At 47.9% G+C, this 16647-nt stretch overlaps 1 protein-coding gene across 1 annotated transcript in view; it reads right to left on the minus strand.

Annotated features, from left to right (window-relative positions):
* AMBRA1 (autophagy and beclin 1 regulator 1) overlaps positions 1 to 16647 on the minus strand; it is a 962358-nt gene that overhangs the window by 778453 nt on the left and 167258 nt on the right. Inside the window, exon 7 of the mRNA XM_086959655.1 lies at positions 6589 to 8069. Within this exon, the coding sequence (XP_086815781.1) occupies positions 6589 to 8069 (1481 nt within the window). The remainder of the gene's footprint in view (positions 1 to 6588; positions 8070 to 16647) is intronic.

Below are 16647 nucleotides of genomic sequence, written 5' to 3' on the forward strand. Positions count from 1 at the left end.
TCCTAGATTTAGGCGAGCAAGACTAGGAGGACGCTCCTTTGGTTACTTGGCGCCAACACTATGGAATTCAATCCCGCTTAATCTGCGCCTTGAACCTAGCTATATGAAATTTAGGAAAGGTGTCAAGGCATGGCTTTTCAACCAAGAATGATACCATGAATCTATGACCCTATGGAATGTTCTGATCCAAGGCACCGGGAAACCCTCAGGGTAGCTGTTGCGCCATACAAAAGGAAAAAATAAATAAATATAGAGTAATGTTAAATCTCCCGCCATATACCTCGCCAGCACAGATTCGCCTAGAGCTTGGATTAATAAAGCAACTTCACGCAAGGCGAGGTTCGTACATCAAGTGCTGGCACAAAATCAAAAATTCAGCCAGGAAGACAAGGAACCATCATCTCTGGCAGGAACTCTGTAGCATATCCACCATGCCGGCTAAAACATATTTGGATGAATCACTGGCCGCCACAGGACTAGGTGAACTATGGGAAATTCCGACAACGCACATGCAGTTTAAGAGCATCGTAAACAAGGTAATTAAGAAAATTTCACTCACAAAAGATAAAGCCACATTTTGCCACAGGAGTCACGCATGGATGACTGTGCAGCTACAAACATTTTGGTCCACAAGCATACTTGGAATTGGGCTACTCTAGGAAGTCTGCAGAGGCCTTTCTAAAATATAGGTTAGGGATCCTGCCAGCCATACCCCATCTTCCACCATGGCTGAGAAATAACTATGGGAATTTGTGCCAGCTATGCAGAGTTGGGAAAGAGGACACTGAACATATAATATGCTCCTGTATCAAACTAAAAGAAGAAAGGGTATGTCTCCTTAAAACTCACTTTAATGAACGTGGCATACGCACTCTGAGACAAGCAGTACTTGCATGTTTTAACCCACTAAATGGGTAGCTAGTCAAGTTCCTATCTCAAGTTGCTGCGAAGCAAAGGACCAGCGGTACAGTAACTTGAACACAGACCCCTGAGGCTTCAAGGAAAACGAACTATGGACATACTGCACTTTAACATTTATGCATGCCCTAGCACATAACGCCTTTTTAACAGTGCGGACACTCCCAAGCCAGATGGAAGAACTTGTAACCACTGGATCAGATATTCTGGAAGACACAAGTATAGAACATTGGCGTTGCTTGGCCTAGGAAGATCAGAGACCTGCATCAGTTGAGAAACATTTTCTGCATGCGAAAAGTCCAGAAGCATGACTCCACAACTACTGATACCTGAGCACCAAACGAAAGTTGGGAGTCAAACATAACCCGATTTCTGACCACTGCCACTGGAGGGGCGGTGGCGGAACACTGTTGAGCCATGCTTCTTCCCATCCCAGAAAGGGATTTTGCCCAAACAGTACGATTACAGTTTTGTCAGGGTTGCACTACAATTCATTTCCCTTCAGCTAATCAAGCAGCACTGCCATGCAATGTGCAAATGTGTCATTTGCAGAATCCCCATCCAGGTGTGGGATGACCTTGATGTCAAAGGACTCAACCAAGTATGCCAAAATTGCCATATAAATGTTAAAGAGTATGGGACTTAGGGAGGAACCTTGCAGCACTTCTCACTACAGCCCTTTTGCACCAGAGGCACACAGATTCATCCAGACTACCCGCTCGCCTCTCTCAGTAGAAAAGAGCCCAGGTAGCTTAGGGCTGAGCCGGTCACCCCCAAGATGTTCTAACCTGTGCAACATGTCAAACAGCACCAGAGGAACATTAAAGCCAGAGACCAGACTGGTCTTGATAGATTCTGAAACCTCTAATAGCATTGTCTCAGTGCTCTGGCAAGCTCCAGAACCCGAAGGAGATGGAAGGAGCAAATTCTTCTCAGCCAAAAAGGTAGTGAGTTTTTGGTTCACCAGCTTTTCCAGAACTTTTGAGGCTGATGGGAGCAGAGAAACTGGTCTGAAGTTTCATATTAATACAGCCTTTAGCACAATGGCACCTTCCTGCTAAGGCAAAAGATCTAAAAAAAAAAAACGGCAAAAACATCAAAAGAAAGTCCTTAAAATTAGACTAAGAAAGGATCTGTTATGTCATTTGGAGAGTCTTACGCTACTAAAAGTTTTAGAGGTGCCTAGGGCTAAGGTAAAATAACTTCAAAATACAATTTTGAAATAATGCTAATTTAGTCAATGTACAAGAACCACATTTGTAAAAAGAGCATTAAAAACAATATACCTGCAATTGACATGGTATTTAAATTTATATACATTGTACAGTTCAAATGAATCATAAAAGTTAATAAGTAATAAAATACAGTACATTTAACTATAATTCCGAATTTATATAACATTAAAGTATATTAAAATGAGCCTAACTCAGGCTATCCCTCCGAATAGCAGTTTGCGTTGACACAATGGTTGAGGGCTACATTTCAAACTCCTGTCACTACACATTCATTCACCGCAATCTCTCACTTTTTTTTCAACCATTAAGTCCATTCCAGGCCACCAATAATCTTCACAGATTCGTTCTTTGGTCTTGGAAATGCCTATGTGACATTCATGTGCCCAATTGATGATTTGTTCCTCAACGTTGTGGGAGGAATTAACCTACTACCTCATAATAACAAGCCATCCTTGTATCAAACTTCATCCTTAAGATCCCAAAATGACTTTACATCAAGATCATATTCACACCTTTGGAGCACCATCCCTTTCATGCCATGGGTGTTACTTAACGCAATGTATGATCAGATTGTGCCTCCCTTAGCCAATCCTCCTCCCGAACAATTTAACTTGTAACTTAAACTTTCTATATACGCTCATCAACTTCATCGTCAGAAATATCTATCCCATTGTTTGTCATTTCATCATTACATAGTCAAGAAAACAGTCCACCATGGAATTTTTAATACCTAGAACATACACCATTAAAAAAAATAAACTATTGAAGAGTCACCACCCACTTACAAGTCCTGGTAGAGACACAATCAATACCTTTTGTGGTAAAAATGTATTTAAGAGGCTTGTGGTCAGTCTTATTCTCAAAGCCATTTCCCCACAAGAACTTTCTTTACTTTCTTACTGCCCAATGTACAGCTTGTGCATCTTTCTCAAATTGCGGAGCAGTTCAACTCCGCACCCCTCAGAGCTCTAGAGACAAATAATACTGATTTCTCTTGGCCTTCCTGTTCCTGTTAAACTATTAAGACACAGAGCTTCTTTCAAACTAACAAATTCTTGCTTTATTTCCTTGTCCCACACAAATTCTCTGCCTTTCTTTAATAATCTCTCCCCTTTTTACTCTATTCAGCAAAGTCTAAAAAATAAAATTGCTATAATACTCAGCCATGCTGAGATATTTCAGGAGTTCTCCTTTGTTGCCGGGACTTGCTAGCTCATTTATAGTTTACAATAGATTGGGCTTGGGTTGTATTCCATTAGCCAAGATAATGTGACCCAAATACTCAATGCTGGGAACATTGAATTAAAAAAATTTCAAGTTTAAGTGTCAAGTCATTAGATTCAACCCTTCTTAAGACTTCACACACTCTTTCATCATGTTCCTCAGGACTGGCCCCATATATCAAAACATTGTCCTGGTAACTTTGTATACCCTGCATTCCTATCAGCATTCCCTCCATTGCCCTTTGAAAAGCAGAAGAAGCCAAAACCAATCCAAATGGCATGTTTACATATTTTACAGTGTCAAAGGGAGTAATGAATGATGTTCAATCCTTGCACAAGGGATGTTGTTTGATTTGATGGTATGCAGAGGTAGGATTGAGTGAGGAGAAATATTTTGCCTGATCTAGAGAACACATTTATATTCGGTAGTGTATAACTATCTACAGGAAAAATGTATTTCATTTCCTAAAGTCAACACATAACCAGGCCTCTCCATTTGCTTTACAAGTCATCACTACAGGAGCTAGCCCTTCAGATGTCTTAACCTCTTTCATTATGCAATTACCTTTCCATTTTATCTTTGAGCGTCAAAGGTCATTTCTGGCTTTACCTAATTTGAGATATATATATATATATATATATATATATATATATATATATATATATCCACAAATGCCGGAAAGAGAAAAGGCTGTCTCGGGCGGTCCGAGTTACAAAAGCCGACGCTTTTCAATATTCACTCCAAAGTGCTCACTTTGCCACTGGATTCAAGCAAGCCGGGCTGAAGACGGCTGTAATGCCAGAAACCGGTCCTCGGAAGCTTGTTTCCGGTCCAGGGAAGACATGGCTTGGCAGTTCGGGCTGGACTGTTCCCATGAGGCACAGGGTCAGACTGATTTGCATATAGCCATGTCTGAACTGGGGTGGCAGAGTGGGCTAAAGAACGGTGATGGATTAAACCCAGATCTCTTGACTGGGTGTGAGTGTTTGATTGATTCAGATGCTGCGCCCATCACCACCCCCTTTTGTACCGACATTATGATAGATGGCAGCCCTATTAATTAAGTGTCCAAACCCAATATTGTCTTCTGTAGGAGAAGGTTTAGATGGATATATATGTGGATCAGGAATATCTGGTACATCCTGTGGGTTTGGATACTCCCAGTCTGGTGAACCTGTTGGGTAGGGAAAAGGGTCATCTGGATCACTCCCTCTCCCCATGCTATACTCATCATCATAAGCATCCTGAGGAGGTGTATGTTGTAGAGAATGAGGAGGAAAATTTTGAGGTGAAATGTTGAAAGGAAGAGCAGGAAAAGGAGATACAGGAGAAGAAGGGTGCATAGGAGATGTGGCAGAGTCCTTCTTCTTGACAGGCACTGGAGGTGTAGGAACTGTATCTGACTTCCTCTTCCTGTGTGGTGTAGTGGAAACATGTCATGTTTCTGGATCAATGTAGATCCTTTTCTGTAAAGCATCTGTTTGGAAAAGCTCCTCTTCTTGAGGCACAGCCTTTGGCGCTGATCTTTTCGGTTCCAAACCCGTTTGTTGCTTGTTTTTAGCCTTAGGAGCCGATGTGGAGTCCTTTGACGTAGATTTTGGCAACGGAGATATTGTTTTCGGAGCCGAAGCCTGTTTCGTGAACTTTGTAGGATCAGAAGCAGGCTTTGTTTGTTTCGGCATCTAGGGTATCGGCTTCGGAGTGGAAGCTGTTTTCGGGGCATCGGAAACAGGCTTAGTTGTTTTTGGAGCCGCTTTAACTCTCGGAGTTCACAGTTTCGGCGTGTCTTTTGGAACCGGGACTTCTTTTTGTTTTGGTGCCGAGGGAGCAGGTGGTATCTGCACATGTAGTTTGCTCGGTATGGAGCTACCGGAAGGCTTCAGTATTTTCTTCGGAGCTGTGCTTGATGGCGGGGCTTTCAAAGTGTTTTTTCGGTATCGACTGGGCCCCGCAGGCGGAGTGTTGACCTTTGCCTTCCATTTTGGTGTTTGGGCTGGGTAGGGGCAGTGGTACTCACGCTTCGAACCGAAGGTATGGAGTCATCCGAGTCATCTGCGTCGGATCTTCCATGGGACACATGGACCTTCGTCAAAGATATCCACTGGTTCCGGCGCTGATCTCTGCATGTCGTGTCAACGGGCCCTCCGATCTCGAATGGTCTTTTTCGATAGAAAAGATGCACATGCGTGCAGCTGGATTCGTCGTGTTCTGGTGATAAGCACAGGTTACAGACCTCGTGATGGTCACTGTGTGGAAATGTTGCTCCACACTCGGGGCATCTTTTGAATGGCGTCCATTCCATGAGATGTAGGCCTCACGGCGTGGGTAGGCCCAACGGCCCGCGTCGACGACCGGAATCAAGCTGAAGTCGAATCGATGTTTATTGGTATCGAAAGTTGTTTGGTGAAGTTTGAATAAAATCTTTACACATCAAAGTACTTGAAAAGTAGATTTCGAACCGGAGCGGAAAAGTTTCATCCGGACATAGTGGCGGAAAAAAACAATCTAAGGATGGAGCGGATGCCCATGCGCACTATCGTCCAAGGGAGGAGTCACCTATCTCGTGACTACAAAGACTTCTTCCAAGACGACAACAACAACATGCAATCATCCGAGCCCAACACCAGGTGACGATCTAATGCAAAGTGTAGAATCTGCAGATAATAAGCCTCGAACTAAGCAGTTCTCCCAACTCTAAACCGAGCGGACATGAGTTTGGCAGACAGGAAATCCATCATGTGATCAAACCCAGTGATGACAGTTTCGATACAACTACAGATGTATCAGTAAGTACAAGAGTGCACCTATCAATCAACAAAAAAATAAAAAGTTGACCGAGCTGGTCTACAAACTGCTTGAAAAAGAGAGAACATCATTTTGAAAAGGTTTCCTCCATCGAAAAATAATGGAGCATTACAGCCAATACCTGTACACGCTGTGCTTGAGTCTGCTACACTGAGGTGGTAAAGCTTCCACATGAACCCATTGCAAAGCCTCATACTCTGAAGGCCAGTCTCTCAGAAGTGAAATACTTCACCGATGCAAGCAGCCAAATATGTACCTCACCTCATGTTCTTTCAACCGTTCTAAATATACAGAAGCATTCTGAAGTGTAACCTTTGCCTCCTGAAAGTATTCTAAGCAGATTTTTGTCACCATCGAGCACTCGTAATGAATACATAAAACATACATGATTGTGCTCGTCTCCTACCTTCTCAAAGAGTCCTCCTCAGCGTTCTCATCAGGCATATCCTGGTTTAAGGCCTCCTGTGATACATTCCCCGGTCTTCCTGCAGTGGGCTGGCTGTAAACTCGCTCCCAGTGCCCTGTTTCTTGGTTAAACACTACTCCCACGGTCCTCTCCTCCTGAGTGCCAGAGCTGCCTGGGACTGATGCATTGTCCTCTGGTCTATCAGCAGGAGGGGGCAGCGGTTCACTAACTGGAGGGAGCCCGTCAAAGGTGTTGGGAAGCTGCCATGAGGGCCCCTCTTGGCTTTCCGCCACAGGGTAGGCAGGTGGTGTGCGCTCCCAGCGTAATGTATCATTGTTGAAGGTTAACAGGTTGTGGCAAGCCCGGCAGCGGTTCAGGTGTCCGCGGGACAGGTTGGAGTTGTTCTCACTGCTGTGAGGCGGTGGTTGGTGTGACGGGCCGGGACGCTCAGGCTCCATGTTGTTGTTGAGTAGCTCCTGGGCCTGCTGCGATTGGCTGGCCCCAGTGCGCATGCCCCGGCCCAGCTCCTGCAGACGGTCATATTCCAGAAAAAACCTCCTGAGGTCACACTGCAGCTCGTTCCTGATGGAAGGGATACTCTGGCCACTGCCATCACTGTTGCTTCCATTTTCCTGCTCAAGGCCTAGCCCTAGGCCCGGAAAACTACGACCTTCCGTGGCAGAAGTGTACACTGATGACTGGGAGCCACCTTCCCGCTGCCTGAGTACGGACAGTAAACTCACAGATGATGCGCTAGTTCTGGGTGGGGGCATTGCCTCCAGTTCTGACCGGGACCCTAAGTGCAGCACAGTCCTAGTCCACTCTGACCCCGTCAAATCCCCAGATTGCTGATACCGGGGCGAATGGGTGGAGAGGGACCTGCGAGTGGGCCCCAAGTTGACATAGCGAAGAGAGTTGCTGGCAGTGTTGCCAACAGTACTGAAGGCAGAGGGGCGAGTTAGGAGCATTGGGTCCGGTGGGGTAGAGGTCTGATGCGGGGGCTCCGTCTGCACTGAAGAGAAGGATGTGGGTGTTGCTCCTGAGGAAGTAGAAGGTGTTCCCTCCGGGTGTGGAAAGAGAGCAGGTGGCATTCCGCTGCCAGAGCACCTGCTGCAAAGACACAGCAGGCCCAAAGGCTGGCAGCAGGGCAGAGGATAACTGGAGCGGTCTCGGATACGGGTGTAGACCAGTCGTGGATTGCTCTCACTTGTTGCAGACTGGGAGGGAGGAGGTGGTGGAGGTGGTGGTGGAGGAGGAGGAGGAGGTGGTGGTGGTGGAGGAGGAGGCGGCGGCGGCGGTGTGGCAGTGTGCTGGACTTGACTTTGTTCCCCGGCCTGGGTGCTTGAGGACCGAGAGGACAACATGTGCAGGAAATTGTGGAGGAGTGGAGTGCGGCGGACGGGCTGGGACTGCAGCATGGATCTGTGGCGGTAATGGGGGATCTCTGTGCTGTCCAGAGGGGCCTCAGATTCTTCATCGCTCTAAAATGAGAAAGAAGAAAGGAGAATGAAAAAAAGTCAGTGCTTTTAAAACAAGTCCCAGATCCACAGAACAGTGAGCTCTGCAAAAAGACATCAACAGCTAATACTGTTTCGTAAAACACTGACTGCTACTGAGAAGATCTCATGTGATTGTAGTCTCCTTCACTATCTGACAGAAATCATCCCAGAAATTCCAGCCTCAGTAAGCTCATACTTACTTTTGCACTGTAGAACTTCTAAACTCTAACCCTGCTGCAGTCCCCATGTAGTCTGACCATATAGGCCACAGTAAGCTGCCACACTGCAAGGCCCCCTAGGTGACCCTCATGCAGGCTTCCCTCTAACCTGCCACTGCTGCAGCCGTCCTCCTAACCTGCCCTGCCTTTAAACGGCATGCCTTGATAGCCTGCCCCATACTGCAGGCCTTCCTAACTTCCTCTTGTTGCATGCCTCCATAACCTACCACTACTGCAGGCCACCCTAAACTGCATTAACTATAGGCCTGTCTTTGTATGGTTCTGGTTTTTAGCCTGTCCACACTGCAAGCCTCCTTAACCTGCCCCCACACTGGAAGCCTCCTTAACCTGCCCCCACACTGCAAGCCTCCTTAACCTGCCCCCCACACTGCAACCCTCCTGGCCTGCCCCATACTGCAGGCCTTCCTAACTTCCTCTTGCTGCATGCCTCCATAACCTACCACTACTGCAGGCCACCCTAATCGGCATTAACTATAGGCCTGTCTTTGTATGGTTCTGGTTCTTTAGCCTGTCGACACTGCAAGCCTCCTTAATCTGCCCCCACACTGCACGCCTCCTTAACCTGCCCCCACACTGCACGCCTCCATAACCTGCCCCCACACTGCACGCCTCCATAACCTGCCCCCACACTGCACGCCTCCTTAACCTGCCCCCACACTGCACGCCTCCATAACCTGCCTCCACACTGCAAGCCTCCATAACCTGCAAGCCTCCTTAACCTGCCCCCACACTGCAAGCCTCCTTAAACTGTCCCCACACTGCAAGCCTCCTTAACCTGCCCCCACACTAAAAGCCTCTTTAACGTGTCCCCACACTAAAAGCCTCCTAAACCTGCCCCACACTAAAAGCCTCCTAAACCTGCCCCCACACTAAAAGCCTCCTAAACCTGCCCCCACACTGCAAGCCTCCTAATCCTGCCCTCACACTGCAAGCCTCCTAAACCTGCCCCCACACTGCAAGCCTCCTAAACCTGCCCCCACACTGCAAGCCTCCTAAACCTGCCCCCACACTGCAAGCCTCCTAAACCTGGCCCCACACTGCAAGCCTCCTAAACCTGGCCCCACACTGCAAGCCTCCTTAACATGGCCCCACACTGCAAGCCTCCTTAACATGGCCCCACACTGCAAGCCTCCCAAACCTGTCTCCACTGCAAGCCTCCCAAACCTGCCCCCACACTGCAAGCCTCCTAAACATGGCCCCTCACTGCAAGCCTTCTAAACCTGCCCCCACACTGCACGCCTCCTTAACATGGCCCCACACTGCAAGCCTCCTTAGCCTGCCCCACACTGCAAGCCTCCTTAGCCTGACCCACACTGCAAGCCTCCTTAGCCTGACCCACACTGCAAGCCTCCTTAGCCTGCCCCACACTGCAAGCCTCCTTAACCTGCCCCCACACTGCAAGCCTCCTTAACCTGCCCCCACACTGCAAGCCTCCTAAACCTGCCCCCACACTGCAAGCCTCCTTAACCTGCCCCCACACTGCAAGCCTCCTTAACCTGACCCCACACTGCAAGCCTCCTTAACCTGCCCCCACACTGCAAGCCTCCATAACCTGCCCCCACACTGCAAGCCTCCATAACCTGCCCCCACACTGCAAGCCTCCTTTACATGGCCCCACACTGCAAGCCTCCTAAACCTGCCCCCCACACTGCAAGCCTGCTTAACCTGCCCAAGCACTGCAAGCCTCCTTAACCTGCCCCCGCACTGCAAGCTTCCTTAACCTGCCCCCACACTGCATGCCTCCTAAACCTGCCCCCACACTGCAAGCCTCCTAAACCTGCCCCCACACAGCAAGCCTCCTAAACCTGCCCCCACATTGCAAGCCTCCTAAACCTGCCCCCACACTGCAAGCCTCCTAAACCTGCCCCCACACTGCAAGCCTCCTAAACCTGCCCCCACACTGCAAGCCTCCTTTACCTGCCCCCACACTGCAAGCCTCCTTTACCTGCCCCCACACTGCAAGCCTCCTTGACCTGCACCACACTGCAAGCCTCCATAACCTGCCCCTACACAGCAAGCCTCCTTAACCTGTACCCACACTGCAAGACTCCTTAGCCTGCCCCATACTGCAAGCCTCCTTAACCTGTCCCCACACTGCAAGCCTCCTTAACCTGTCCCCACACTGCAAGCCTCCTTAACCTGTCCCCACACTGCAAGCCTCTATAACCTGCCCCCACACTGCAAGCCTCCTTTGCCTGTACCCACACTGCAAGCCTCCTTTGCCTGTCCCCACACTGCAAGCCTCCTTAACCTGCCCCCACACTGCAAGCCTCCTTAGATTGCCCCCACACTGCAAGCCTCCTTAGATTGCCCCCACACTGCAAGCCTCCTTAGCCTGCCCCCACACTGCAAGCCTCCTAAGCCTGCCCCCACACTACAAGCATCCTTAGCCTGCCCCTACACTGCAAGCCTCCTTAACCTGCCCCCCACACTGCAAGCCTCTTTAACCTGCCCCCCACACTGCAAGCCTCTTTAACCTGCCCCCCACACCGCAAGCCTCTTTAACCTGCCTCCACACTGCAAGCCTCCTTAGCCTCCCCCACACTGCAAACCTCTTTAACCTACCCCCCACACTGCAATCCTACCTAACCTGCCCCACATTGAAAGCTTCCATACCCTGCCCCCACACTGCAAGCTTCCCTACCCTCCTTCAGTCACCTATTCCCCACTCCCCCCATGGCTTATAAATTCCTTAAACTTGTATATTTCTGTATTAATATCATTTTTACCTCAGTGAAGTCTTTCCACCTAAGTTAGGCAGGTTCTCTTATTAGCTTCAGAAGATGATCGTGTGCTAACATACAGCACGCCTATAGGCTTGCAGAATCCCTTGGTGGAACATACAAAGTAATTATGAAGTTGAATAATTTACACTTTAGTTATAAATAAAACAAAATTTATGATATTTGGTGTTTTGATGGCCTTAGAATGGATTTGGTAAAGAAGAGCAATTACCTTGGAGTAGATATTAAATCTACACTAGCCTAGGATTCCCAAATAAGAAACCTTTAAAAAAGAATTGATTTAAAAGTTGAAAAGCACTTACAAGGCCAATTAAACACTATTCTACATTTTAAATCTTTAAATGTATTGACAAGTATAAATAACTACGATCTAAATTTCTAATAATTTGTTTGGTATTAGACAACACTCCGCAGTAGGTTATAATGCTTGAATTAGTTAGAATCACTGCAAACAAATTGATTTGTTGTTAAGTACATTCATGGCAAAAGGATCTTTACTGATCAGTGGAGTGGTCAGAGGCCCTAGGTGATGTTCAAAGATTAGTGCATTCTAGAATCAGTTTACGTAGGTTTAAGGAAGACTTTTTCTGAAGCTAAAACTGTTGTTGGTAAACAGATTGCTTATAATTTACTTGCAATTGAGGCCTTAATGGTATATGTATAAATCCATAACTAAACAACAAATAAATAAATCCTGGTACTTTCTCTTCATCACATTGATATATTAACCGGAGACTTTGTCTGTGGCGCCCAGAGATGAATTACGTAAACTATGTGGGATAGGTAAATTAACTTAAGAGCATCTGATAAGATTATGTTTGGGACACTTGGGACTTTGTTTACATGAATTGGCAACGCCAATAGGTCTCACCTATGTAAGAGCGATTGGCAACGCCAATATGCTTTAGCAATGTTGTACGCCAGAGTGACAGCTGTTCAGCATGGCTAAAACTTCGACGGGTAAAGGAGAGTGGGGTGTCAAAGTGGAGAGGTGAGTTTTGGAGTGGAGTAGACTGACGTGGAATGACCTACAGTAAAGTTGAGTGGCGTGGAGAGGAGTCCAGGGTTATGTGGAGTAGAGTCAAGTGTTCTGGAGTGGCTCACAGTAGAGTTGAGTGGCGTGGCAGAGAGAGCAATGAAGTGGAGCATCATGGAGAGCGTTTATTGTTGTAGCGCGTCTTGGAGGGAGTAGTGTTTTGTAGGGTTGAGTTGCTTAGAGTTTAGCACTTTGAGTAGTGTATCAGAGTAGTGTATCCGTGGTGTGGAGTGGTGTAGAGTGTTGTACAGTAGAGTGGTGCTCAGCGTTGTAGGTTGTCAGAGTGGAGTAGTGTCATTGAATGGAGTAGAGTGCTCTAGAGTGGAGTGGCAGAGTGGAGTAGAGTTTTAGTGAGGCAGAGTTTAATGGAGCAGAGCGTAAAAAGTAGAGTAGTGTCACAGAATGGAGTACAGTGCTGTAGAGTAGAGTGGCAGAGAGTGGAGTAGATTGTCAGTGGGGCGAAGTCTAATGGAGCAGAGCCTAGAGTGAGGTGGAGAGTCGTAGAGTATACTAGAGTGAGGTTAAGTGTCGTAGAGTATCCTATAGTGAGGTGGAGTATCCTAGATTGACGTTGTGTCGGAGAGCATCATAGAGTGAGGTGGAGTGTCGTGGAGTATCCTAGAGTGAGGTGGAGTGTCATAGAGCATTATAGAGTGAGGTGGAGTGTCGTAGAGCATTATACAGTGAGGTGGAGTGTCATGGAGTATCCTAGAGTGAGGTGAATGTCGTGGAGCATCATAGTGTGAGGTGGAGTGTCGTAGAGTATCCTAGAGTGAGGTGGAGTGTCGTAGAGCATCATAGAGTGAGGTGGAGTGTCGTAGAGCATCATAGAGTGCGGTGGAGTGTCGTAGAGCATCATACAGTGAGGTGAAGTGTCGTAGAGAATCCTAGAGTGAGGTGGAGTGTCGTAGAGTATCCTAGAGTAAGGGGGAGTGTCGTAGAGTATCCTATAGTGAGGTGGAGTGTCGTAGAGCATCATAGAGTGAGGTGTGAGGTGGAGTGTCGTAGAGCATCATACAGTGAGGTGGAGGGTCATGGAGTATCCTAGAGTGAGGTGGAGTGTCGTGGAGCATAATAGTGTGAGGTGGAGTATCGTGGAGCATCATAGTGTGAGGTGGAGTATCGTGGAGCATCATAGTGTGAGGTGGAGTGTCGTGGAGCATCTTAGAGTGAGGTGGAGTGTCCTGGAGTAACCTAGAGTGAGGTGGAGTGTTGTACAGTATCCTAGAGTGAGGCGGAGTGGCGTATACTATCCTAGAGTGAGGTGAAGTGTTGTAGAGTATCCTAGATTGACGTTGTGTCGTAGAGCATCATAGAGTGAGGTGAAGTGTCGTGGAGTATCCTAGAGTGAGGTGGAGTGTCGTACAGTATCCTAGAGTGAGGTGGAGTGTCGTGCAGTATCCTAGAGTGAGGTGGAGTGTCGTAGAGGATCCTAGAGTGAGGTGAAGTGTCGCAGAGTATCCTAGAGTGAGGTGGAGTGTAGTAGAGAGTCAAGTGTTCTGGGAGTGGCTCACAGTAGAGTTGAGTGTGTTGTAGCGCTCACAGAGTTGAGTGTGTTGTAGCGCGTCTTGGAGGGAGTAGTGTTTTGTAGAGTTGAGTTGCTTAAGAGTTTAGCACTTTGAGTAGTGTATCAGTGTAGTAGCACTGAGTGTAGTGGTGTGGAGTGGTGTAGTGTTGTACAGTAGAGTTGTGTTCAGCGGTGTAGGTTGTAAGAGCGGAGTAGAGTAGTGTCATAGAATGGAGTAGAGTGCTGTAGAGTGGAGTGGCAGAGAGTGGAGTAGATTGTCAGTGGGGCAGAGTCTAATTGAGCAGAGCCTAGAGTGAGGTGGAGAGTTGTAGCGAATCTTTGGGTGAGGTGAAGTGTCGTAGAGTATCCTAGAGTGAGGTGGAGTGTCGTGGAGTATCCTAGAGTGAAGTGGAGTGTCGTAGAGTATCCTAGAGTGAGGTGGAGCGTCGTGGAGTATACTAGAGGGAGGTGGAGTGTCATATAGTATCCTAGAGTGAGGTGGAGTGTCGAAGAGTATCCTAGAGTGAGGTGGAGTGCTGTAGAGCATCGTAGAGTTGAGTGGAGTGTCAGAGTATCAGGGTATCGTAGAGTGAAGTGGCCTAAGGTACAGTGGTGCAGAGTAGACTGGTATAGAGTGCAGCGGTATAGAGTGCCATGGTTCTGAGTGGTGGTGTAGTGTGATGTGGCGAAGAGTGTAGCGACATAGGGTAGTGTAGAGTGTAGTGGCAGAGAGTAGAGTGGCAGAGTAGATTGCAGTGGATTGGATTACAATGGAGTGGAGTGGCGCAGGGTAGAGTGGCGCAGGGTAGGATGCAGTAGAGCAGAGTGGTGCAGAGCAGAGTTCAGTGGTATTGAGTGCAGTCATGCATAGTAGAGTGTAGGGTCGTAGAGTGGAGCAGAGTAAGTGGTGCAGTGACAGAGTACAGTGGTGCAGAGTAGAATAGAGTGACAGAGCACAGTGAAGAATACAGCGGTCTAGAGTGATGTAGCATGCAGTGGCGTAGAATGCAGTGGAATAGAGTAGAATGGTGTAGAATACAGCGGTGTAAAGTACAGTGGTGCAAAGTAGTTGGTGTGGGTGCAGTAGCATAGGGTGCATCGTGTTTGAGTAAAGTGCTGTAGAGTGCATTGGCATAGAGTGCAACAGTGGCATAGCGGTTACTCAATCAATCAATTTGGATTTGTAGAGCGCAACTAATAAATTACTAGGGTATCCAGGCACTAGAATCTTGCTGGGATCAGTCGAAAAGCCAGATCTTGAGCCCCTTTCTGAATTCCGGGAGCGAGGATGGTGCTCAGAGGTGATGGGTAAGGTCATCCCAGGACTTGGCTGCAGGTAAGAGTAGGAACACTGTGGCTTCAGAGGTGTGTGGAGAGAGGAGGAGAATCACAAGTATCTAGAGGGTTGGTGGAAGTTCAGTCGTTGGTTAATGTATGCTGGTCCTAAATCGTGGAGGGCTTTGAAGGCGAGAATTGGCATCTTTCTAGATGGGGAGCCAGTAGAGGTTCCTGAGGTGGGGGTGATGGGGGTCAGTTTAGGGAGATCGAGGATGAATCTTTCAGCTGAATTTTTTATTGCCTAGAGACTCTTCAGGATTTGGGTGGTGATTCCTGCGTAGAGGGCATTGCCGTGGCCCAGCCTGGTAGTGACTAGGGCTTGAATGACGTGTTTTTCTTCTGTTGACAGGAAGCCATCTGAAGATCTTTCGGAGCATGCAGTGTGTGTAGAAGCGGGGGAGGAGACTGCGTTGATCTGGCACTTCATGGTTAGTTGGCTCTCCAGGATGATGCCAAGTTTGCAGGTGTGGTCTTTCAGTGTGGGTTAGAGAGCGGAAGGCCACCACATGTCGTTCCACGATGAGGAGGTGTTACCAAAATTCAGCATTTCTGTCTTGTCCGTGTTGAGCTTCAGGCAGTTGGTCTTCATCCAGTCAGCGACACTCGTCGTGCAGTTGTGGAAGTTGGACCAAGTGGTGGAGGGGGGGGGAGACTGCAGTGGCGTAGAGGGCAGTGGCATACAGTAGATAGTTTTACTGTAGAGTGGAGTGGTGCAGGGAAGAGTATAGTGGTGCAGGGAAGAGAGCAGTGGCGTAGAGTGGTGTACAGTGGATTGACAACACTGATTGCAGTGGGGTGGAGTGTAGCGGCCCAGAGTGCAGCGGCCCAGAGAAGATTGTTTCAGAGTAAAGTGAAGTGATGTAGAGTGGAGTTGTGCAGGGTTGAGTGGTATGGAGTGCAGTGGTGAAGAGTGCAGTCGCACATAGCAGAGTGCCCTGGCATACAGTACAGTGATACAGAGTAGAGAGGCATGTAGTGGCGTAGAATGCAGTGTCATGGTAGAGTGGAGCAGAGTTGCAGTGTTGCAGAGAGTGCAGAGTGCAGTCCTGCCTTGGTGTAAAGTGCAGTGGCGTACAGTGGTGCAGAGCAAAGTGGCATAGAGGGCAATAGAGTAGCGTAGACTGCAGTGGCAGAGAAGATTATTGCAGAGTAGAGTGAAGTGTCGTAGAATGCAGTCGTATAGAGTGTCAGCGTGAAGGGGTGCATAGTAGATTAGAGTTGCTTAGAGTTGATTGGCATAGTTAAGTGGCTTAACGTTTACTGGCGTAGAGTGGCATAAAGTAGAGTGATAGAGAATGCAGTGCAGCAGATATACTGTCGTAGAGTGGAGAGGGGTATAGTAGAATGCAGTGGAGCAGAGTAGAGGACAGTGGTGCAAAGTAGAGTGGCTAGAGAGCAGCGGTGCAGAGTAGAATAGAGTGGCGTTGAGTGTAGTGAAGAGGAATAGAGTGGAGAAGAGTAGAGTGCAGTGGTGCACAGTAGAGTGGTGTACAGGGAGTGGTGCAGAGTAGAATAGAGCGGCATTGAGTGCAGTGAAGCAGATTGGAGCAGGGGCATAGAGCATAGAGGCGTAGAGTGCATTGGTTATGAGTTGAGTGGTGTATAGAGCAGTGGCATTGAGAGCAGTGGTGCATGGTAGAACAGAGTGGGGTTGGGTGTAGTGAACCATAATAGAGTGGAATAGAGTGCAGAGGTG

This window comes from Lissotriton vulgaris, chromosome 2_2 (assembly GCF_964263255.1).
Source record: "Lissotriton vulgaris chromosome 2_2, aLisVul1.2, whole genome shotgun sequence".
Taxonomy (NCBI): Eukaryota; Metazoa; Chordata; class Amphibia; order Caudata; family Salamandridae; genus Lissotriton; species Lissotriton vulgaris.